This window comes from Sander lucioperca, chromosome 15 (genome assembly GCF_008315115.2).
Source record: "Sander lucioperca isolate FBNREF2018 chromosome 15, SLUC_FBN_1.2, whole genome shotgun sequence".
NCBI classification, from domain to species: Eukaryota; Metazoa; Chordata; class Actinopteri; order Perciformes; family Percidae; genus Sander; species Sander lucioperca.
The window spans coordinates 4,731,476-4,757,015 of NC_050187.1; the positions used below are offsets into that span (position 1 = coordinate 4,731,476).

At 41.4% G+C, this 25,540-nt stretch overlaps 4 protein-coding genes, 1 long non-coding RNA gene and 1 pseudogene across 6 annotated transcripts in view; all 6 read left to right on the top strand.

Annotated features, from left to right (window-relative positions):
• Nucleotides 1–749: 749 nt before the first annotated feature.
• LOC116056402 (T-lymphocyte surface antigen Ly-9-like) lies at nt 750–2,044 on the top strand. The gene has a single exon (XM_035992025.1). The coding sequence runs from the start codon at nt 891–893 to the stop codon at nt 1,821–1,823; it is 933 nt and encodes a 310-aa protein (XP_035847918.1). The 5' UTR covers nt 750–890; the 3' UTR covers nt 1,824–2,044.
• Nucleotides 2,045–2,097: 53 nt separating this feature from the next.
• On the top strand, nt 2,098–2,248 carry LOC118493187. Of its 2 annotated transcripts, none has more exons than XR_004895165.1 (2): nt 2,098–2,128; nt 2,191–2,248. It is a non-coding gene; the product is annotated as an uncharacterized LOC118493187 (long non-coding RNA). The 2 variants fall into 2 exon arrangements; XR_004895166.1 differs by having other exon boundaries at nt 2,099–2,116.
• A 1,843-nt stretch (nt 2,249–4,091) lies between these two features.
• Nucleotides 4,092–13,629, top strand: LOC116056403 (annotated as a pseudogene).
• LOC116056413 (T-lymphocyte surface antigen Ly-9-like) overlaps nt 9,944–25,540 on the top strand; it is a 57,028-nt gene continuing 41,431 nt past the window's right edge. The window contains exons 1-2 of the mRNA XM_035992027.1: nt 9,944–10,084; nt 19,909–19,914. The gene's annotated coding sequence lies outside the window, so the exon portion shown is untranslated. The remainder of the gene's footprint in view (nt 10,085–19,908; nt 19,915–25,540) is intronic.
• On the top strand, nt 10,076–10,960 carry LOC116056412. The gene has a single exon (XM_035992469.1). The coding sequence runs from the start codon at nt 10,088–10,090 to the stop codon at nt 10,958–10,960; it is 873 nt and encodes a 290-aa protein (XP_035848362.1). The 5' UTR covers nt 10,076–10,087.
• Nucleotides 15,007–25,540, top strand: part of slc22a15 (solute carrier family 22 member 15) — a 29,508-nt gene continuing 18,974 nt past the window's right edge. The window contains exons 1-6 of the mRNA XM_031308576.2: nt 15,007–15,211; nt 16,845–16,994; nt 18,186–18,318; nt 18,880–19,044; nt 23,983–24,112; nt 25,058–25,118. Of these exons, the coding sequence (XP_031164436.1) occupies nt 15,128–15,211; nt 16,845–16,994; nt 18,186–18,318; nt 18,880–19,044; nt 23,983–24,112; nt 25,058–25,118 (723 nt within the window). The 5' untranslated portion in view covers nt 15,007–15,127. The remainder of the gene's footprint in view (nt 15,212–16,844; nt 16,995–18,185; nt 18,319–18,879; nt 19,045–23,982; nt 24,113–25,057; nt 25,119–25,540) is intronic.

Genomic DNA, 25,540 nt, shown 5'->3' on the forward strand with positions numbered 1-25,540 from the left:
GATTTTAGCAAATGAACAGCCTAGAACTATCAGTCACGTGGGTAAATATACACCTTTTATATATATATATATATATATATATATATATATATAGTTATTACGACCTTTTTATTTTGAATATGCTAACTGATGTTTGTACAAATGTGTTTCTCCAAACGTTTGGTTCATGTGATACATGTATGTCACCAACGCGGAATGTGATATGGGTGTTACGTCTATTATGGCGCGTTCATGCCACCTCGGAATAACAGGGACCGCCCCCGTGATTACGTTGTTTTTCCGAGTACCGGAAAGTCAGTACCCGATCCGTACCGCCGTACGGATCAGGTACTGACACCCACCTCCGATTCCCACAGGAAGGGACGTGAATGATGACGTTTTCACTCGGAAAAACATTTTGTTTTTGGAAAAATGTTTTGAGCGCATGCGCAATGCGCATTAGGAAAGTACCCACACCTACTTTCGGTTTCTGCTGGTGTAATGAGGGTGTAACGGTAAATAACGTCTCCCCGTTCGAATCATGGATGTGTACGAGATTCGATTACGTTCCACTGTGGTGTCCAAAACATTAAGTTAATACCTCTTATATACTGTCTATGGTTAATACCAAAATGTATAATGTTAGACGTAAAGATGTTCGTTTCCAGCACTGACCCGCCCTGGCTACTCTGCCTCTGATTGGCTAGAACGCATTTCCTTCGTTGGTTGGATTGGTTAGGAGTAAGATCGGTCAGGGTTAGCCAATTGCATCAGTAGAAACGCCTCAGAACAAGGAAGGAAGGAAGGAAGGAAGGGTGTTGGCGCATTATCGCAGTGTGGCGAGCTAAACACACGACGTTTTTGTGGTTATGAAGGTCGATATTCTTCCTCTCGTGTGTTGATCTGTGAACATGGAGAAACTGACCTGGTGTTGGCTGCTGTTGGCGGCGCTGAACTCCGCTCTCGCCCAGAACACCCCGAAATACTTCACGGATGGCGGGGAGCTAACGTTGGATCTGAGGCCTCGTCCTCCTGAACCTCTCGGAGACGTCCTGTGGAAGATTAACGGTAACCTGGTAGCTGACTGGGTCAAAGATAAAATTCCTCTGACTTATTACAGAAACTTTAAAGGCCGCACAACCCTGGATATAACCACTGGACGTTTGGTAATCAACAACATGACTGAAGCTGACATGGGTGTGTATTCAGCTGAAGTCAACCGCAAGGTCCAGAATGAGCGCTATAACGCTGTATTGATCCAAGAAGTCCCCCAGCCTGAGGTAGAGCCGAGACCGTTGACATGTTCCCCCGCTTCGGACAGTTGTACGCTGAGCTGTGAAGCGGCCATCACAGAGCCAGCTGGACCCGTCACCTACAGCTGGAAGGAGGGAGACGGAGAGTGGAAGGGGTCGGGAAAGGACTTGAACATCACCAAGAATGGGACATTAGATGTGGAGACCTTCACCTGCCGGATACAGAACCCAGTCAGTGAGAGAGACAGTGAACCCAAAAGAAACCCGCTCTTAGGGGAGGGGCCAGGAAGCTCTGGAGTTGGGGGGATTGTGGGTGGCATCTTTGGGGTTCTCATTGTGATTGTGGCTGTGGCTGTGGCTGTAGGGTTATGGCATTTCAAGAAAGGCCCCTTCAAGAATCGAGGCGGCACTAACACTGGTGCTACAGGTAAAAATGGAGAGCTACCAAAACCTGATACTTCTGTTAAGGACAAGGACAAGACAGAGGCAGAACCACTTAAAGAGGCAGAACCACTTAAAGAGGCAGAACCACTTAAAGAGGCAGAACCACTTAATGAGACCTCGAATCCAGACGGCGAAGATATGGTTTGAAGTGTGAACTGACTCATGGAAATATGATCTCATACATCCTCGGATTGCTTTTGCTGGCTGCACACATTTTGCGTGTGTGTGTGTTTTTAGCATTCATCATCGATTGTTACTTGATGCAGAGACGTTAACAGACTGGCTTCCCAAAACAGTAAAGTCTTGGTTGAGAAGAGCATGAAAACATCATTATTATAGCTTCTTGTTGTACAACAGGTGTGTGTGTGTGTGTGAGTGAGAGAGAGAGAGTGAGTGAGTGTGTATGTACAGTATGTATTTAGGTGTGTGTGTGTGTGTGTGTGTGTGTGTATGTGTATGTATATATATATATATATATATATATATATATATATATATATATATATATATATAGTAGGTTATTGCTAATAAGGGCTGGTTGATATGGGCTGCAATTATACAGATTAATCTCATTGTGGATTATTTTCTGGATGTATGGATTAGTTATATGGTCTCTGAAATGTGGATCAGTGTTTCCCAAAAAGCCCAAGATGACGTCCTCAAATGTCTCGATTTGTCCACAACTCAAAGATCTTCAGCTGACTGTCCCAGAGGAGAGAAGAAACTGGAACATAATCACATTTAACAAGCTGGAATCTGAGAATATTGTCTTTTTTTTTCATTAAAAAAATGACTCAAAACAACTGCTCGGTTAGCAAAATAGCTGGCGATTAATTTAATAATTGAACACTAATGGATTAATCTTTGCAGCTCTACAGTCACTGTCAATTCAAACATTCCAGAGTGCAATTCATAGAATTAGGACAATCACACATGATCCAAAGAGAGGCTACCAAATCAAAGGATGAAATGTTAAATTTCCGCCCAGCTCTGAAGAAGCCAAAAGACATTGTCACCTGACTCATCAGTGACTCGTTGGAATATGTCTTCATGAACAAAATCCATTTAGAGGAACTGTGACTAATTTTGGATACACTCGACTAAAACGCAGAAGCACTTATTTAAACCGTGGCTTATACTAACTCTTTTGGAATGCTATACCTGTCAATGTTTCTGATATTTCTTCAATTAAAGAAGACATGAGTTGAATGTACATAGTGTAGACTTATCATATTACACATGCTGTTATGACAAAGCAAAAAGATGGCGTGATTTTTTTTTTTAAGTGCATGTTAAAGGTAGATGTCAAAGCATTTGGACCATCCATATACAGTATGCTATATATGATATGAATCAACCTGGACTATCATCTTTTTTTATGCACTGTCTAGGGCTGCACGATATGAGGGAAATATCTAATTGCCATTATTTTGTTGTTGCGATTGCGATATGATTCACAATATTGAAGGGAATGATCATGTTTGTATCTGTACCAAACAAAGATGTTTTCTGTAGTCTGTAGGATGGGATCTGTAGTCCGGGACGTCTCTGCAGTATCACAATAGTATGGTTAGACACAGATTTTGCCTTTAACAAATATTGCACCCCTCTGTGACTTGGATATTGCACTAGTCCATATTGCGATTTTGATGAAATTGTGATTAATTGTACAGCCCTAGCACTGTCTCTTGTATTATATATGGTGTGTTTAGCTTTTATTGTCGTCCTCATTTAGTCACATGTCATCTTGGTTGATGAGGCAGAGATCAGGAAAAAAAACACTTGATGCCAATATTTTTTTAATTTATTATAGTTAGCACTTGTGTTTTAATTTGCTGTTTATACAATGTGCCTTATCAATAAATATGGGACACTGCTATACTGACTGTACTCGTCAATATTTTTTTATTTTTATTCAATGATTTTTATATAATAGTTTATATCACTTAACATTTTACAAATAATTCTAAGCAGCGTACACATAAAATACAACATAACTAAATAAGACAACCATAACAAACAATAAGAAAAAAATAAGAAAATATATTCTGATAAATTAAAATAAATTATAAATGAACTAAATTAATTTGAGTTCATTTATAATTTAATTTTAATTTAGGAAGTGGGTCTTTAATCAATATATACTTCCAAGTAATTCAACAAGTCACAAGGCACGGTGAAGCCATGACCCGCCCTACTCTGCCTCTGATTGGCTAGAACTCGCCTTCGTTGGTTGGATTGGTTAGGTTAAGGTATGAGGCGTATGATTGCTCAGGGTAAGCCAATCAGAGGCAGAGAAGGGCGGGACATTCCGCCATTTTAGGCTACCCATAACAATCTTTCGGGTTCAAGTCTCGATATGATTCTCTACATTTTATTTATCCAGTGTTCCCTGTAAAAGGGTTGAGGTGCGAGCTAAAAACCCGACGTTTTTGTGGTTATGAAAGTCGATAATCTTCCTCTCGTGTGTTGGCTGCTGTTGGCGGCGCTGAACTCCGCTCTCGCCCAGGACACCCCGAAATACTTCACGGATGGCGGGGAGCTAACGTTGGATCTGAGGCCTCGTCCTCCTGAACCTCTCGGAGACGTCCTGTGGAAGATTGACGGTAACCTGTTAGCTGAGTGGGTCAAAGATATAGTTCCTGTGACTTATTACAGAAACTTTATTGGCCGCACAACCCTGGATATAACCACTGGACGTTTGGTAATCAAAGACATGACTGAAGCTGAGAAGGGTGTGTATTCAGCTGAAGTCAACCGCAAGGTCCAGAATGAGCACTATAACGCTGTATTGATCCAAGAAGTCCCCCAGCCTGAGGTAGAGCCGAGACCGTTGACATGTTCCCCCGCTTCGGACAGTTGTACGCTGAGCTGTGAAGCGGCCATCACAGAGCCAGCTGGACCCGTCACCTACAGCTGGAAGGAGGGAGACGGAGAGTGGAAGGAGTCGGGAAAGGACTTGAACATCACCAAGAGTGGGACATTAGATGTGGAGACCTTCACCTGCCGGATACAGAACCCAGTCAGTGACAGAGACAGTAAACCCCAAAAGAAACCCGTTCTTAGAGATGACAGATACCCTTGGAGTTGGGGGGATTGTGGCTGGCATCACTGTGGCCCTCGCTGTGATTGGGGGTGCGGCTGTAGCTGCGTTGTACCATTTCAAGAAAGGTCCCTTCAAGAATCGAGGCTGATGCTACAGGTAAAAATGGACAGCCAACAATACCTGCTACTCAGTGGCTGCTTGTTAATAAAGGACGCCCCCCCCCCCCCCCATAAAAATTTCAGAAAAATAAATGTACAGTAGCCTAGCCTAATGCTTAAACAAAAATAATATAAGAATAAAAAATGAAATAGTTTACTCATACGATGTGCTGGCTGGTAGTAATCGATCAGCATTTAATAAAAATTGGTTTTAATCAGTTAACTATTTTCTATGTAAATACAAGATGTTTCATACGGTTCCATGAGCGAGGGACGCTCGGTGAATGGATGTCTGTGTCCTGCCCACATATCATATTCTACAGACTCAAGAAAACATTTTTTTTCTTTGGTATAAACTAGGGCTGTCAGTGTTAACGCGTTAATCACGATGCGATTAAGGGCTGACGCGATGCGATTCATTTTTTTTAATCGCACGCCGCCATTTATTCATTTATTTATTTTACACTTCACTGGGCTTGGCGTGGTCCTAACAGGCAACTATTTTGACCCTCTGCAGCACCGTTACTTCTCATCAAGCTGCCACTTCCTCTTAACACATCCTGCTGCTGCAGGCTGCAGCATGATGGAGAAACACAGCAGCAATAACTCTGAATGGAGCTTTTTATTTTCCTCGTAGACAAGTCGAAAGCCATATGCACGTTGTGTAAAGCTGAATTAAAATATCACCGAAGCGCTTGAGCTAGCACCTACGGAGCTAAGCTTAGTAGTACAGTTAACGTGATGCTAGACCACCGGCCCTCGGGGGGCGGGGGAGAGATGAATGTTCGGAAATAAGAGGTTACTGTGGCCCGCCGTACAGGTTAGTTGGACCAGCGGGCAGCAGCGGCGGCCGGAGCTTGCAGCAGCGGCGGCCGGAGCTTGTAGCAGCGGCGGCCGGAGCGGGTGATCACGGGGGGACATCCTCAGCGGTGAAACGCGAACGGGGGCTGGAGTATAACCTAGCTAGGTGGAAAGCTAACGCTATCCGGCCACCTGTTCCATCAATCCTGCTTGCAAGTGTCCGCTCATTAGACAAAAACTGGACTACATCCAACTTCAACCAAACTCCCAACGCGAGTTCAGAGACCGCTGTGTTTTTGTTGTTGTGGAAACAACAGTGTACCGGACTATCCAGCCTGTTTCTCTGTCGCCGGGTAAGAGTGGAGATGGGCTGTGTTAACATGGACTTGTGCAGAAATGAGCTGCTCATTAACCGGTGATCATTGGACGTCAGTGAGTAACAGTGTTGGGTGTAACATACGTACAGTAACATAACAACTTTTTCTGGTAACGAACATAGCTTTTTCTGGCAATTTGGTAACGAAACGTAGTTCCTTTTTCAATTCGGCGCAACGTTACTTTCCCCAGGGACAGATTTGACAGCGACAGCTGCCTTCTCAGCTGCGCGCTCACTAAGCTCCACACGGGCCGTGACAGAGGCTGGTAGCAGAGTAATCACGGCAAGCGAGAAGCAGCCAAAGCTAACTTTTGAGAGCGTTTTAAGCTTCGTGGTTTTTTGCTGGACGGCGCTCTGAGCCAGGCAGACACAAAGCTGACAACCTCACAGATGGACGCGGTGGAGACGGCCTCATACATACACGCAGCAGACCGCTGGGGACTTGTGTCGGTCGCACAGACACGCAAGGATTTCCAGAAAAGAGGCTGCATGTGTCTACGACAATGCACGGACCATCGAGGCTGCACGACCGGTACAAGTCGATCAGGGGCGGATCTACCGGGGTGGCATAGGGTGGCAAGTGCCACCCTAAAAGCAAGCCTTGCCACCCCTGCTGCCACCCCAGTTGGCAGCAATGAATTAAAAGTTAAGGCCAATTTGACAATTTATGAGCGCGAATCTCCAATGTCCTACTGCAGTGAATGCAGCATGAGATGATGCCAGAGCGGCAAGAGCCTGATCTGTTTGGAAAACTGAGTGGCGCGAAGCGATGGAGCCAGCAGTCGTCAGGAAAGGAGACACAGGAGGAAAGAGGTCAAAACAGATTAACTATCTATCAAGAAATTAAATTATAACGAAAGAACAGTGCTAGCATAGTTGCGATGCTGATTTTGAGATGATAAAAATCAGGTTGAAGAACGTTATTTTGCTAACTATACATATAATGTTACTTAGGTCTGACGTTTGTTCTGTGTGAAGTCGGCTACAAAAGCTAATATTGATTCAACGTCTGTCAAGGAAAACATTGTAAAATTACTTTTAATCTTATAGAAATGAAGAGGAAAGGTAGCATATGTAGTTTTTTCTCACCAAAGAGAAAGGCGAGAGAAATAGAAAATGAACAACTGAGCAAGGTAGACGGAGAAGATAAGGTGGAAGGAGAGAGAAAAGAGGTGGAAGGAGAGAGAAGACGAAGACGAGGTGGAGAGAAAAGGGCAACAGAAAGGTGACAGAGAGAGAATACAAGGCCAAGGCGACCAGGGACAGGAGGAGGTGGAGAACACCACAGCGGTGAAGATATGGAGGGAGAGCATCACCAAGATGAGGAGGGAGAAAGCGAGAGACGAGATACCGTGCAGGGCTCAGACAGTGAAAGGGAAAGCAGAGAGCTGGGCCATCACCAACCATCTCCAGTCCAGCTGGTCCACATGGTATGGAAACTGTTGCTGCATATATACCAAGTTACATATGAATAAGAACAACATCAAATAAATATAAAAATTCATGTTTGCTTAAATATGAATAATTAGGGAAAGTTATCAGTGTGAAAGTGTGATGAGATGGGGAGATGAGTTTTTATATTTTGTGTAGAATGTATTTTAGATCTATTGCTCAGATTAAATTAAAAAAAATAAACAAATTAACCTAAAATACTCTCCCAGGCTAAAATGTTAGTGTGTGTTAACACAGTCTGATGGTTAGAACTAATCAATGACAGTTCCTAATCTTGTACAAATGCTACCTGCAGCGCTGCCTCTCTGACACAGTCCAAAACTGTTTGCTTCCCCTCTCACACATCTGCCACTCATCACCTGAGTGTCTTACCTTAATGCCTTTCCTGTGATAATACTTCTATTCTATCATACTTCTATCTCCTATTAAGTGAGATCACATTGTATGGTCACTTATTCCTAATATGAAAACCTCAAATGCCAGACGTTGATTGCATGAGATTAAGTTTGTCTGTATGAGTTTGTAAATGGCAGCCTGTGCCCTTTTGTAGTGTGTACAGACTATTTCTCATCAAACTGTGATAAAATTCAGTATATATAAGTCTGCCATATGTTGCCACCCCTCAAAAATTCCTGCCCCCCTCTCGCCACCCCATAAATATTTTTCTAGATCCGCCCCTGAAGTCGATACAGACATTACATAGTATACACTAACACCGTGTAACGCCGATGACCTGCTGATGGGCATTCAACCCGCGCTGGACTCGTTCATGATCAATCAGCCGTCACTCTGTGAGGAGAGAATCCAGTCTGCGGTGTAGTTCAGACACTTCACTGATGAACCAGAGATCGGCTTTATGGTCAAAGATAGTTTTTGTATAATTAACTTCAGTCTCTGCCAGAGACGCCTGCTTTTAAAAGTAACGTAAAAGTAATGAGTAAAGTAAAAAGTTACTTTCCATAGGGGGTAACTAAGTAAAGTAACGGATTACTTTTTTAAGAAGTAACGAGCAAACACTACTTTTTAAAAGTAACTTCCCCAACACTGGTGAGTAATCAACATTATTTAGGAGTTACTAAACACTATATTGACTTCGTCACTTCGTAACGTCCCTTCGTAACATCCCTTCGTAACGTCCCTTCGTAACGTTCCCATGGCAACAGGGGAAAACGGCTGCTCTTGTGTGAAGTAAACGCAACATTTTTCAACTTTCTGCTAAGATATATGTAACTTTTTTTGCAACGAAATTGCGGGGATTATGAAATCATGCAAGCCCCGCGCGGATATTTTGCACGGAAATCGGCAATTTATGTGGCAAAAGTGCGGCGTATTTGAGAAAAATGCGTAAAATAAATAAATATGCAGACTTTGGCTGATTATGCGTTGAATTATGCGATCACATAATCGCGTTTTTCTGGAGGGACTGGTTTTTGGCTTTTTGGTAGTGGGTGGGAGGATATAGTTAAAAAAGACCTCAGTCAGAGTCACTATCTTCTTATGTCTGTAACTTGAATTTTGTATCGTATCGTCTTGTTTTAAGTGCTGCTTTCTGTTTATTTGCACGCGACTAAAATGCAGAAGCACTTATTTAAACCATGGCTTCTACTAACTTTAAGAATGTTATACCTCTCAGTGTTTGTTATCTTGCTTCAGTTAAAGAAGAGATGAGGTGAATGTACATCGTGTAAACATGTCATCTTGGTTGATGATGAGGCAGAGATACGGGAAAAAAAAAACTTGATGCCACTATTTTTTTATTTATTATAGTTAGCACTTGTGTTTTCATTTGTTGTTTTATACAATGTGACTTATTAATAAATCTGGGACACTGCTATACTGACTGTACTTGTCAATATTTTTTTTTATTCAATGATTTCAAATATAAAAACAGACATTTATTTATATCACTTAACATTTTATAAATAATTCTAAGCAGCATACAAATAAAATACAACATAACTAAATAAATAAGAATAAGAAAATCATACCAAACAATTATATTTATATATATATATATATATATATATATATATATATATATATATAAAAAGATAAACTACATTCTGATAAATTAAAATGAATCATAAATTAATTAATTTGAGTTCATTTGTAATTTTATTTTAATTTAGGAAGGGGGGCTTTAATCAATATATACTTCAAGTAATTCAACAAGTCACAATGCACTTCTTTTCCCCACCTTTTTTAAAGTTTGAAAACACATTTTAACAATAATTGTCATATTTATTAGGCTATTTCACATGATGGACGTAGGAGTGAAGCGAAGCCGCCCTACTCTGCCTCTGATTGGCTAGAACTCTTTGCCTTCGTTGGTTGGATTGGTTAGGTTAAGGTATGAGGAGTATGATTGGTCAGGGTTAGCCAATCAGAGGCAGAGTAGGGCGGGACATTCCTTCGCCATTTTAGACTACCAATAACAATCTTCCGGGTAGTATTGATATGATACTTTCGATATGATTCGTTACATTTTATGTTTTTATACAATTTAAGGTATCCTTTTATCCAGTCATCCCTGTAAAAGGGTTGAGGTGCGAGCTAAAAAACCGACGTTTTTGGGGTTATGAAAGTCGATAATCTTCCTCTCGTGTGTTGGCTGCTGTTGGCGGCGCTGAACTCCGCTCTCGCCCGGGACAAGGTAACCCCGAAATACTTCACGGATGGCGGGGAGCTAACGTTGGGCGTGAGGACTCCTCCTGAAACTTTCAACAACATCCTGTGGAAGTTGCACGGTAACCTGGTAGCTGAGTGGGTCAAAGATAAAGTTCTGGCTTATTACAGAACTTTTATCAGCCGCACAGCCCTGGATTTAACCACTGGACGTTTGGTAATCAAAGACGTGACTGAAGCTGACATGGGTGTGTATTCAGTGGAAGTCAACAACAAGGTCGAGCGCTATAACGCTGTATGGATCAAAGTACTCCCCCAGCCTGAGATATGGATCAGACCATTAACATGTTCCCACCATTCAGACAGTTGTACGCTGAGCTGTAAAGCGGCCACCACAGACGCTGGACCCGTCACCTACAGCTGGAAGAAGGGAGACGGAGAGTGGGAGGAGTCAGGAAAGGACTTGAACATCACCAAGAATGGGACATTAGATGTGGAGACCTTCACCTGCCGGATACAGAACCCAGTCAGTGACAGAGACAGTAAACCTGAAAACAATCCGCTCTTAGAGAAGGAGCCAGGAGACTCTGGAGTTTGGGTGTTTGTGACTGCCATCATTGTGGTCCTCGCTGCGGCTGCGTTGTTTACGTTGTTTGTTTGGTCATTGTGTTTCAAACATGGATGTACTAGCTCTGATGCTACAGGTGAAAGACAGCCAACAAAACATGATGTGGGCACGGGCGACCAGCAGTTTTACGACGACATTTTGCAACGTGGACTGTTGCGCAAAGAGAAGTTTTCCTGTTTCAAAACAATTCAGTTTTAATTCCACATGTAACCAAAATGATGTAAACCTATGTTCATGTAACATGTAACAACTCCTTTATTATTTTGGTCGTAAACACCTCCTAATATAAAAGCGTGAGATAACCTACATTTAAAAAACATCACGACATTCCCACACTACATGTCACAAAACTAACAATGTAGTACACGGACGTCGGTACGCAGTTTTGATCAGTGACAATAAGTACTTAATTTAAATATCTTTTTAAAACAGACCCACCGTGAACTGCATAATGAATAACATAAACCGCCAAGTGTTTCAACGCATGCGTGATACAAATAGCGTAGGGAAACCGTCACGTTTTCTACTACGTATTTATGCGCATGCGGATCGTGCAGGCAGCACAGATCGCGTACCGACGGTCTGATAATCATTGTGTGGCTGCTTGTTAATAAAGGGCGCTAGGGCCCCCCCCCCCCCCCCATCAAAATTCCAGAAAACTAAATGTATAGGCTACTTAAACACAAAAATAATTTAAAAATAAAAAAACCCCATTTGTACAGGTCCTATCCTCCAACCAATCGACTATCCTAACCTTAACCACTCGAGATCAAATGCCTAACCCCAACCAATCGAGCTGCTTCGTAGGGCGGCCAAAGTGGGATTTGGGACACTATAAACTGCACGTAAACCGCATGAAGCTAACGTTTTTTGGTAGAGTTAGCATTGCTGAACAACTAGATGAAGGCTACAGGATTGGCATTAGAAGGCACAACGAAGAGGTGACAAAAAAATCGACACATACCGTCCAGGATAATAGACTGTGTGACATTTTGTGGAGCCTTTGAGTTGGCTTTACGTGGCCATGGTGAGAGTGAGAGCTCAGATATTGGTGGGTTGGTGGATTTTGTTGCCTCTCTTGATGGAGCTTTGAAAGAGTACCTTGACAGCACTACTGTATTTAAGGGAACGTCAAAAACTATACAGAACGAGCTACTGGACTGTATGTTGTCTGTTACAAGAGAAAAAATAATCAAAGAAGTCCAGACAAGTGATTTTTACCAATCCAGGCAGACGCGACAACAGATATTTCCACACAGTCCCAACTTGTGCTTGTATTGCGCTACATCGACGACAAAAACAACGTGCAGGAAAGATTTTTTGAGTTCATCCCTCTGCAGTCGGCTACAGCTGAGTCCATTGCTACTGCACTAAAAGAGCGCCTTGCTACCATCCTTCCTGAGGATCAGAAAAGTAAGCTCATCTGCCAGGCATATGATGGGGCCACCACTTCAGGTGTTCAGAGGAAAATACAAGATGTGTACCCAAATGCCCACTGCATCCACTGCTACGCACATCAGCTCAACCTGATAATGCAACAAGCCACCTCTCACATATCCAAGGTGAGAATTTTGTTTTTTATGACATTGGTGGATTTGCCAGCTTTTAAGTCACCCAAGTGGACATGTTTTCTGGATAAAGTGGTTGCCCATAGACTGCCAAGATCCAGCGACCGCTGTTTTGAGAGCATGCAAGACTCGGGTGACTTTGACCCCAATACTGTCAGAGAAGCAGGAGCCCTGGCCATGCTACTGGAGGATCAGGATTTTAAGTTCTTTCTGGAACTTTATCATCACATCATGCCACATGTAGACTTCCTCTATGCCAAGCTCCAGAGGAAGAACATTGATTCGGTCCATATGAAAAGGGAGCATCCAACAGTTCCAACAGGAAGTACAAAAGATCAGGTAACTGTATTCCTGTAATATGATCATTATTTGCTTTCTCTTTCATTGTTAACTCTCTTTCTATTTTGCCAAAATTATGATAAATTATCTTTGTCCTTTGCAGAAACTCTCTCCATTCCATTGGTGACCAAAGCAATGGTTCTCGGCCAACAAAGAGGCGCCAGGCGCTCAGTCCAGAAGACCGTGAAAGGATTGCAGCAGAGGTGAGTTTGATACTGTATAGAAATGAGTAGGGCTGTGCAAAAAAATCGACTCACATTCGTATCGCGATTCAAGCTCTACCGATTCAAAATCGATTGAATTACAATTAAAAAAAATTGTAATTCATTTTTTTAATTGTATGTCTACTGCAATCACATTGGAAAAGTAACTACATTTACATACTGTGAATCGTTTTTTGAATCGAGAAGCATTTTTGAATCGAAAATCGATTTTGAATTGAATCGTGAGCCTAAAAATCGATATGGAATCGCGACATTTTCTGAATCGTGCACCCCTAGAAATCGAAAAGTCTAAATACCAATTTAGATTATTGTTGTGCTGCAGAGATGTCCTGCCCACATATCATATTCTACAGACTCAAGAAAACATTTTTTTTTTTTTTTTGGTATAAATCCTTACAAAAAAAAAAAATCATAATTTCAATATTATACAACAGCGTCCTGAAAAGAATAAATTGGCAACATAAAAATAAATGATCAAATGGAATATGAAGTCATAAACTACCCACCAAAAACTACTGCGTCTTGTATGGGACAAAAAACTCAAATGGCTCTATTTTTCTTCTGAAAGTCATTGCGACAGTCACAACCAGTGGCCTACTCCGGACTAGAGCTTACATTTACATATATATGTTTTTTAAATTTAAAATTCTCTCTATAGGTCTGTGACACCATCCTGGGACACACTAGGGAGCGTTTCTCCTTCACAGACCACGTCGTCTGTGCCACCTTGTTGCAGGGGGATGCACTCTTTGGCCGATTTGGGCAAAAAATGTGGCAACGCTGGCGTTTCACACTAGTTTGACAATAATATGCTAGACTGTACGGCTGCAGCCTGGAGCCTCCCGTCTGGTGCCGTCGGGCTTCTACTTTTCAAAATAAAAGCTTGCGTCTGGTCCGCTATGTCTTCTTACTTTTGTGTTTGGGGTGTTTAAGTATGTTATAATATGTTTTAAATATGCAAGCATTTCCATTCTATTCTAAGATGGTGCCGTGGTAGTTTATTTGTTGGTTTTATGAATTGCTCCAGTGTGTGTATTATTTAATTATGAAAGCCTGTAAGTGTGCCTCATGCTGCTGGTGCCATAATCTCACTTGAGCCTGATTTTTGCAATTATAAAGCAAATAATATCCCCGTCTGAAATTGGGCCGGTGCTATACCTGTCAATGTTTTTTTTTATTTATTTTTTTTATCTTGCTTCAATTAATAGTTAAAGAAGAGATGATTTGAATGTACATCGTGTAAACATATCACAGGGTGAAAAGATGAGGTCTTTAAAGTTACTGGACTATCATATTTTGTATGCACTGTCTCTTGTATTATACATGGTGTGTTTAGCTTTCATTGTCGTCCTCATTTAGTCACATGTCATCTTGGTTGATGAGGCAGAGATCAGGAAAAAACCACTTGATGCCAATATTTTTTTAATTTATAATAGTTAGCACTTGTGTTTAAATTTGCTGTTTATACGATGTGCCTTATTAACAAATCTGGGACACTGCTATACTGACTGTACTCGTCAATATTTTTTTTTTTCAATGATTTCAAATATAAAAACAGACATTTTTATATAATAATTTAAATCACTTAATATTTTATAAATAATTCTAAGCAGCATACAAATAAAATACAACATAACTAAATAAATAATAAGAAGAAAACCATACCAAACAATAATAACATTTTTTTTTTAATTAAATACATTCTGATAAATTAAAATTAATTATAAATGAATTCATTTCAGTTAATTTAGGAAGGGAGGCTTTAATCAATGTATACTTAAAATAATTCAACAAGTCTCAATGTACTTTTTTTTCACACCTTTTTTAAAGTTTGAAAACACATTTTAACAATAATTGACATATATATTATTTTACATGACGGACGCAGGCGTGAAGCGAAGCCGGAAGTAAGCGCGGATGACTCTCACGTCTCTTTCCTCTCTGGCGGTGATGGTGTAGAGCGAAGCCGGACTTTCAAACTTACTTTCATATTATATTATTTGCACTTGTTTACTTTCATATTATATTATTTGCACTTGTTTATGTATAGTTTTATGTTTACGGACTGTGGTGACTGAATTTTTGTAAATTGAATTCTAAAAAAAAAAAAAAAAGAAAAAAAAGAAAAGTAGAGCGAAGCCGGAAGTGAGCGCAGATGGCTCTCTTACGTCTCTTTCCTCTCTGGCGGGGATGCTAGTGAGACAGAGAGCTGCCGCCAGGCTGCCATACCTGGGATGGATTTAGAAGAAGCTTTTCAAGTTGTCGGCGAGTTTGGACCCTACCAGAAGCGGGCCGTGGCTGTCCTTGTTCTGACACAGGTTAGTGAATTTGAAAAAAATATGTTTTTATGTATGAGAAACACAACAACAGTAGGAAGTGTCAGTGCAATAGCAGTCAATTTAAGCTAACCGCGGGAGCGCTACGTGGCTTAAGGCTCCATCGGAGGGCTTTTTAAGCGTTTGACTGTGGACCAACAAAAACAATATTTAGAGGTAAAACATTTTAAAGCTTGAGCTGTCACCACTTGGTCACAATTTAGCTAGGTACGAGCGCAGCAAGTGCGCTCTATGGGGTAGAGAACTTTACACCAGACTTCCTTTAAAAAACCGGGAATATTATTGTTTCCTTGTTTATTGGCAAGTTTACAAACATATCAGTCGATAACTCAATGCCGGCTACATATCTACACGAGCTACTCTTTAATTCGGCACACCACACAAAGCTCGTTTTTACATCAATGTATTGTTTTCGAACCTCTTATTCCCGCATCGCTTACGATACCTACATTGACACGCACTGCGAAACACGTCGAAATTGTTTACATTTATTATATTGTATTATATTTATTTATTTTACAAATGGCTCATATGCATATCAAATGTATGCCGAATTTATCGCAACAGCCCACTTATTCCCAAGTGGTTTTTAAGTAATTCTAATTTATCTTTATTGTCACTAATATCAAATGCAATCGCAAATGTCGTCATCTGTAAATGAAGTTTGTCAAAGAACAAAGTTTACACTTACTGGAAGGAAATAGCTCATAGGGATGTCACATGTATGCCGAATTTATCGCAACAACCTACGTATTCCTAAACTATTTTAAGAAATTCCCCACTTGGTCTGTATTGTCATCTATATCAAATTTAATCGCAAATATTGGCATATTGAAATGAATGTTTGTCAACGCTTCCTGTATGGTTAATAAAATAACCCTCCCTCTTGCTAGTGGGTCAGTGGGCGTAAGCCTCACCACACTAAATAACAAATCATGATGCTGCTGGTTTTACTGATTAACTTTTAAAACTTTATAACTTGTTAAGCCAGACAGCTTGCATCAGCCAAAGCCGAATCCTATTTCTTGCATTTCTACATACATTCATAAGGACTATGGTGATACAAAATCCGGGAAATAATTTAGGTTGATCATAATGATAAATTCTTCTAGAAAAAATAGTACTAAACTATGTATAAGAAAAAGATGTCTTACTTTCTTTATTGTTTAATATAGGGGCCAATCACAAACAAATTTGAAAGTGTGTGTGTGTGTGTGTGTGTGGGGGGTGGGGGGCACAAACGGGATTTTGAAAAGTGGGGGAGACATGTCAAAAGATATTTATTTTTAAATTAAACGAAGTAGTGTAGATGTAGCCTAAATTTTACATCTGGAGGAATTTCCTGCTGCACCGGAGCAATCACAGCTTTCGGTGCAACACCGGTGTTGCATCAAAATCTGTGGCCCGTCGTGATCTGTGTCCCTCCTGTTAAAAGCTAGCGCCCCCCTCCGTGGTTAAGGTTAGGGACAAGGGTTTGGTTCAGGTAGGGGGACACCGATCTCGATGGGTCACAGATTTCGGTGTAACACCGGCAGTGGAACGTTGTAGATGTAAACTACTCGTAGTAGAAGAGTGTCTGAGCAGGTTGGTACTGTAGTGATCTGTGTGTTTTCAGGTGTACATGGCCTGTCAGTCAATGCTGATCGTTCTGGTTGGATCTACGCCCGAGTACCGCATCGATCAGCAGGACGGCGTCCCTTCCAGCCAGCAGGAGCTCATCCAGCGCGTCACCTTTACCGAGGACATCGACTCCATCGTGACCGAGGTGAGCCAGCTGAAGTGTATACTGTATGCTAAGGCTGCATAATCCATAACGATACAACTTGCGATAAATAAAAGGGACATTAAAGTGTACTCAGTTCTGCTGCTTTCAGTATTCTGCTAAAACACAACACATTGCTTGTTGAATTTAAAACAAAATGAAAGGAAATAATTTCCAAACACTATTTTATTCAGTGAATTGAATATAAAAGGCAGCACTAAAAAAAGAACTTTACATTTTAAAGTGCAGTTTTCTGCTGATATTTTATTTTAACTAACACAGAAATAGTCTGAGGGCCCCTATTTTAACGATCTAAGAGCACGGCGTGAAGCGCCTGGCGCAGGTGCGTTTAGGGCGTGTCCAAATCCGCTTTTGCTAGTTTGACGGTGGAAAAAAGGGTCCGTAAAGGTTGTACTTAATGTCTTCATTAATTCATAGGTGTGTTTTGGGCGTAACATGCAATAAACCAATCAGAGATCATCTCCCATTCCCTTTAAAAGCCAGGCGTGTTTGGACCTTGGAGCATTGCTATTATGATGGAGGATTTGCACCGTAATATTTTTATTTGTAATCTTCTGCATGTGTGTGTGTGCTGTGCGTCCCTGTGTGTGTAACAAGCATAGTGTGCACGCTGTGCACGAGCCTAGGAGCATTTTACTAATGCTCTGTTAAAATAACAATGAAATGCTGCGTTATTGACTTTAGACCAGGTTTTTGTTGGTCAATGGCGTGATCACTTCCCGCTGCCTCAAGATAGCAATACGCCCAGAATGCACCTGAACACACCTCCCTGTAAGACCAGCACGCCCAGAATGCACCTGAACACACCTCCCTGTAAGACCAGCACGCCCAGAATGCACCTAAACACACCTCCCTGTAAGACCAGCACGTCCAGAATGCACCTGAACACACCTCCCTGTAAGACCAGCACGCCCAGAATGCACCTGAACACACCTCCCTGTAAGACCAGCACACCCAGAATGCACCTGAACACACCTCCCTGTAAGACCAGCACGCCCAGAATGCACCTGAACACACCTCCCTGTAAGACCAGCACACCCAGAATGCACCTGAACACACCTCCCTGTAAGACCAGCACGCCCAGAATGCACCTGAACACACCTCGGGCTCGATTGTCCAGAAATAAAGCTTGTAATGACTGTAAGTTTCCGCCTGTCTCTCCGTGTTCCCCAGTGGTTCCTCATCAAGCATCAGGCCTATAAGGTCAGTCTAGCCGGGTCGCTGTTCTTCGCCGGGCTTCTGATCGGGAACGTCGTCTTTGGGCCGCTCTCCGATAGGATCGGAAGGAGACCCGTTTACTTGACAGGTGAGGAAAACCACAGGCCGCGATTAGACTGGTCTGTCCCAGTGAAGATGCACGCAGAAACATGAAAAAGGCGTCCATAAAGACGCCAAACTACCCTTAAAATCCTTCAGATTCTCAGGGAGGACCCTGTTCCTCCTCGTTCTCCTCATCTGTTTCACAGGGTTCATACGTTTTGACAAAACCTGGAAAAGTTATGGAATTTAAAAAATGCGAATTCCAGGCCTGGAAAGGTTTTGGAAAACATAAAAAGACCAGGAAAGTTTTGGAAAAGTAATGGAATTTTCTTTTTAACACAGCATAATAATATGTGATTAATAAATGTATTTTCACGTCATCCTAACCTCAACCTTCTATTCGGGGCGCGATATTTCGACTCCCACTATGAACCACATACATTATCATTCATGTTATTGTTAAACTTTAACACAGATTTTTATTCTTATTGTATAATGTCAACTGACATTTTCAGGAATACATCGTCATTGAAAATTGCCAAAAAGTCATGAAAAAGTATTGGTTAAAATGCGTATGAACCCTGGTTTCTCTTTCTCTTTCTTCTAGGTCTGTTTTTTGAGGTGATTTTCGGTTATTTGACCGCGGTGGCGCCCAGCTATGAGGTCTTCGCCGTGTCTCGTCTCCTGGTCGGCCTGATGAACGGCGGCATCGGCCTCGTCTGCTTCGTTCTCACTCAGGAGTACGTGGGCAAGTCCTACTGGGCCATGACCGGTACGGAAACACCAAAATAATCCCGTCATACATCACTCTATGCGATGTCTTGGTTTTTACCTGCTGCCTATCTTTGCCTACCATACACAGTCTGACACCATCTCACGTCTAAAGACAATCTGTCTTAACCCTCCTGTCGTCCTCGGGTCAAATTTGACCCATTTTTAAAAAGTTTCTATATCAGAAATTTGGGTTTCTTTCCACCAAATTGTCAAAGAGACTAACGTGGATGGATCATACAACCATTACTCTTCACAGGTAAAATAAATGATCAGTTCACTACTTTTATTAAATTTGGGTGTTATTTAATTTGATAGCATTTGAAAAAAAAAATGACAAAAGAACTTTGAAAAAAAAATGACAGAAATGTTGGAAAAATCTTCAAAAACACGGGGGGGAAAAATCGAGAGGGAAAAAAAAAATCGCTGCACAAAAACGTCGGAAATAGTGACAAAGAAACCGGGAAGAAATCGACAAAAACATCAAAAAAATCGCTGAAAAAAAAAAACGTCAAATAGTGACAAAAAATCGCGGAAAAATTGACAAAAAAAATCTACAAAAAATGTCAAATAGTGACAAAAAAAACCTGGAAAAAAATTCTACAAAAACACCGGGAAAAGTGTCAAAAGAACAACAAAAGGTTGAAAAAAAAAAAAAAAAGTTGCGTGGTGGACTGGAAGACAACACGAGGGATAATGTCACGAGACGGGACCTCGCATGGTCACAATTTGCAAGACTACAACTGGTTTCTTTTTTAAAAATGTAACCAAGCTAGCTATCTACCGCTAGCGTCAGCTGGTAATTTAAGGGACAGTCTGCAGATGTTCTGTTGTGCCGTTCATGCAGATGAACGCCAGTATCCAGAGGTCCGTGTTTTCCCCGTCTGTAAAACTCTGTTGGATGATTTGCTTCAGCATTGAAAATCTGCGACCATAAACAACACTGGCTCTAGATGTTTTGCTGCTTCCTGTTTGTTTATAGAATAGAAGACACTTTATTGTAGGGCTTTCGAATATTAAAAGAAATATTGATATTCGAACGAATATTAGGCAGCCCTTAATATTCGAATTTCGAACCTGTTATGGGCATTATTTTTTTGTAAATGTGTTTGCTTGTAAACCTTGTTTTCAATTCAGATTCCGAGGCTTTTTCACGCATTTCAAAATGTAACTACACGTCGCTCGGCCGCAGCTTGGTAGCGCATTTCCCCCCCGACTCATTTCCTGGTTCTCCTTCTCCATAAACAACGTAAAATCAAGGAGAGGGTTAACTTCTCCTGCTCCGGATGTCTCAGCGTGGTCAGAAAGAACAGGGGAGACACTTTGTTTCTCTCACTAAGACTATAGAGTCGCTACTCGCTCTGAAGCTACCGGTAATCACCGTCACTCTCTCACTCTAACACACACACACACACACACACTCCACACTCCACACACACACACACACACACCCATACACACGCGGCTCGACGCACACACCAGCGCAAAAGTATGAACATCAGACCACTTACGTAGGCTACGGTGAAATATCCGACCTTCCTGTTGAAAGCATATTGTTTGTGTTTAATCCAGGGTCTGACTTTTAATTTAAAATAAAAAAAAAAAAACAGTATTGGCAGTGTGTTCTTCTTCTGACAACATCATTGCACGCCTACTGACTGATACACTGCCCCCTGGTGGACAGAACATATACGAAGTTTGATACCAATATAAGCCTTACTGAAGGCATTTTATGGTCAAAATATTATTAATAAATATTCAAATATATTCGAATATTAATATTCATAAACAAACGAACTTCGAATATGATTTTTGGGCAAAAGTCAAAGCCCTACTTTATTGTCCCCGAGCATAGTGCTACAATCTGTTGCTTCACAACACAAACATTTAACAGAAAAAAAACATTCAAAATCGACATAAAAACATGATCTTAAGATCATCGGTGTTTTAGGACATAAAAGGAAGAACACATATGACTTTACAGTACGGCTTGTCAGCATTAACGCGTTAATCGCGATGCGATTAAGGGCCGAGTATAACGCGTTCATTTTTTTTAATCGCATGCCGGCATTTATTAATTTATTTTACACTTCACTCAGCTTTGCATCGTGCCTAACAGGCAACTATTTTGACCCTTGGCCGCACCGTTACTTATCTTACTGCTGCTGCAGGCTGCAGCATGATGGAGAAACACAGCAGCAATGAAATCCTGAATGGAGCTTTTTATTTTCCAAAACTCCCGGACGGCTCGTAGACAAGTCGAAAGCCATATGCACGTTGTGTAAAGCTGAATTAAAAAATCACCGAAGCACGTCGAGCTTCAGCTACCACCTACGAGCTAATTAACGTGACTCAGGTTGATGCTACCTGCTAGCATGCTACCCACTCAGGCAAAGCAGTATTTTGGAGAGTGCTACTTGCCGACCTGTGGATGAAACCAAATCCAAAAGAATTACTACCACTCTTGCGAAATTGGTGGCAACTAACTGCAGACCTGTCAGCATCGTAGAGGACTCGGGTCTTAAAGACGTACTACGGTTGGCATGTTCTGACCGGTCTCATTGTCGTCGAGGGGACAGTAGTTTTCACGGATACACAGCCTTTACAACACGGAGAAAGCAGCCACTGGAACAGCTGCAGAGTGCAAACGCTGTCTCATTAACCGTGATCACTGGACGTCAGTGAGGAATCAACATTATTTAGGAGTTACTAAACACTATACTGACTCTGGTAAGGAGAGGGATTTTTAGTTTTTTAGTTAGGTACTTGGAGGAATTGTGCAGTAATGACAGATTCACACATTTTTCTTTTGTTTATAGTAAATAAATAATAACAAATACAAATCTTAAAGTAAAGTTCATAAAGTAACTTTCTTTGCATTCATATGATTCCCAATCAAGATACACTGGTAAGAATGTATTTCCATTGTTAATATGGACTTAAAAACAGTTCTGAAATGCAAAATAATACAATTTTAATCATGTGATAAAATATGCAATTAATCGTGATTAACTATAGAAATTCAGCGATTAATCGCGATTAAAAAAATGTATCGTTTGACAGCCCTACTTTACAGACAGTACGACATCTTAATAAGTGACTGTAATAACTAAAGTGCAAAGTGCAAAATGTGCTGGGGTATTTATTGCACTTTGCTCTGTTGTGCTAAGATTTCCTTCTTGAGTTCAGCAGCTTGATAGACGTTGGGATAAACCATAACTTAAGTCTGTTTGTTTTACATCTCGGCAGGCGGATGTCTTCTCCCTGATGGCAGGAGTTCATATTGAGGAAAGAGAGGGTGTTGAGAGGCTGCAGTAAGGGCTCCTGCACACTGCCTGCGTGGCTTGAGCGTGTCAGGCGTGGCGTGTGTTTTTATTTTGGCTCCCATGTTAACAGGTTAGAGCTTGCACACGGCCTGCGTGCCTGCTAGAAATAGAACCGACGCCTAAGCGTTTCCAGGCAACATAGAATACCAAAAGATGTTTTATATGTCATTTTGACAAGAATACATTTAATAAAAGGCACGTTGATGTTTGAAAGTCTCTAGGTTTTGACATAAATGCAGATATAAATGTAATTTAAAGGTCCCATGACATGGTGCTCTTTGGATGCTTTTATATAGACCTTAGTGGTCCCCTAATACTGTATCTGAAGTCTCTTTTATATAGACCTTAGTGGTCCCCTAATACTGTATCTGAAGTCTCTTTTATATAGACCTTAGTGGTCCCCTAATACTGTATCTGAAGTCTCTTTATATAGACCTTAGTGGTCCCCTAATACTGTATCTGAAGTCTCTTTTATATAGACCTTAGTGGTCCCCTAATACTGTATCTGAAGTCTCTTTATATAGACCTTAGTGGTCCCCTAATACTGTATCTGAAGTCTCTTTATATAGACCTTAGTGGTCCTCTAATACTGTATCTGAAGTCTCTTTTATATAGACCTTAGTGGTCCCCTAATACTGTATCTGAAGTCTCTTTTATATAGACCTTAGTGGTCCCCTAATACTGTATCTGAAGTCTCTTTATATAGACCTTAGTGGTCCCCTAATACTGTATCTGAAGTCTCTTTTATATAGACCTTAGTGGTCCCCTAATACTGTATCTGAAGTCTCTTTTATATAGACCTTAGTGGTCCCCTAATACTGTATGGCCTTGACCAACTGCCACTTTGCTCATTTGAAAGCCATGATGTCTCTCTCTTTCTCATGGGTGGGCCAAATTCTCTGGGCGGGTAAAGCAGAGAAAGGGGAGGTAACCTTGCTCCTTATGACGTCATAAAGAGAAGATTCCTGATTGGTCCATCTGAGCTTTCATTTTCTCAAAAGCAGAGCAGGATACCCAGGGCTCGGTTTACATCTATCACCATTTCTAGCCACTGGGGGACCATAGGCAGGCTGGGGGAACTCATATTAATGTTAAAAAAACCTCATAAAGTCAAATTTCCATGCCATGGAACCTTTAAAAATATAATAATAAATAATTATCGATTTTCTAATATTGCACCTGTCAATACAGAACGAAATATTCTGTAGCCTATTTTGCCGTCAATACTGCCGACGTTGTCTTTGCTGTAATCAGATCAGTATATATTTATGTCTAACATGATGTATACTACTGCTTGAGTGCAGTAAATTTCCACAACATACATGTGTACAGACAAGGCTAGCAGCAGCAGCGCCGTGTCAGACACGTTTCTGGTGTGCAAAGGCACAGAAAATGCCACGCAGCTGACACGCAACAGATATGCCACGCTCACGCCTAATATTTCCTGACTGCTTGCTCTTACAGACTGTGTGGGCTTGTACCCTCTCCTCCCTACTATCCTCATAGCTGTCTTGTATGTTGTTGACGATGTTCACGTGATGTAACTTCACTACCAAGACTTTAAAACTGTTTCCTTCACTGTTGGATTTCTATTAATTTATTTCCTTCTTCAGGGACGTTGACCAGCATGAGTTTTGCGATCGGCATCGCCCTGTTTGGAGCTCTGGGATACTTCATCCGGCCGTGGAGGAACCTGGCAACCGTGGCTAACTCGTCCGGTGTCCTGTTCTTCCTGATGTCTGTGTGAGTTACAAACCTTCAGAGACACGAGTCAACGCCTGCTGCCACATAAAACCAAACAAATAAAAGCATTTCACCTCAGGGTTAAACTCCTAAGAGCCTTTACACACCAATCAGACGGCTGACCGTCGGCAGAAAAAGGTCGGACTGATCAGTCGGCTCCACGAGGTCCAAAAAAATGCCTCAAAACACACTGAGGCGACGCTGACTTGAGCGTACGCTCTGCACGTGCGCGAAACGTAATACGTCTCCATAGCAGCAGGCGGCGCTGCTCTGTATTGTTTCCATTAACAGTCTGATTGTTTCCCAGAAAATGAAAACCGGCAGCTGATTGGACGAACGCGTCACGTGGGTCTTTTTTCTCCGGAAATTCACAGCCAGGCTGTGTCTCATGTTACGTTGTTTTTTTGTACACGCTGTGACTCTACAAATCACAACATGTAAATAGGAACATGTTGGCGTTATTTTGTCACTTTTGTCACAATTCGGAGCAGTAGGATTAGTGGAACCATTCACCTGCATGTTCTGTGCTAGGCTAAGCTACCGGTGGAGCTGTCAGACAGCGTTACAGCACGCATGGAGATGAGAAGGGTATGTATGGACTTATCTAACTCTGGGGGATATGGTGAATAAGCTAAAGTCCCAATAAGTCGGCGTGTTCCTTTAAGTTAGACGATGTGTGTAGCTACAGTTAAAATACACAACAGTTTCTGTTAGGCCTGTTATATCAAATTCTCTCATACAAAGCTGCTCAGGTAGTAAACGTCTGAAAACTTAGAAAATAACTTCATCAACAAAAACATCGGGGGGGGGAAAAAGCGACAAAAAAATGTCGTACAAACGTCAAAAAGTTAGTGACCCGTTAACTGTGACGTTTAAACTCAATATCCAGGAAAACATATCTGTGCACATCCAATAATCTCTCGTCTCGTCTTTCTTTTCATCCAGAAGTCTTCCAGAGTCTCCTCGCTGGCTGTATTCTCAGGGTCAGACGGAGCGAGCCGAAGAGGTAAAATATGTTAATACACTTAAAAAGTCTGATATTTCCCAACACACCTGCACAGAAGAACTGTTTCTTTGAAAGTATATTAAAGTGCTCATGTTATGCTCATTTTCAGGTGCATAATTGTATTTAGAGGTTATGCCAGGATAGGTTTACTTGGTTTAATTTTCAAAAAACACCATATTTTTTGTTGTACTGCACATTGCTGCAGCTCCTCTTTTCACCCTGTGTGTTGAGCTCTCAGAGTGAGACCTCTCACTTCTGTTCCATCTTTGTTGGGAGTCGCACATGCTCAGTAGCTAGGTAAGGACTACTAGCCAGTCAGAAGCAGAGTATGAGGGCGTGCCCTGACAGTACCTAGGTAAGGACTACTAGCCAGTCAGAAGCAGAGAATGAGGGCGTGCCCTGACAGTACCTAGGTAAGGACT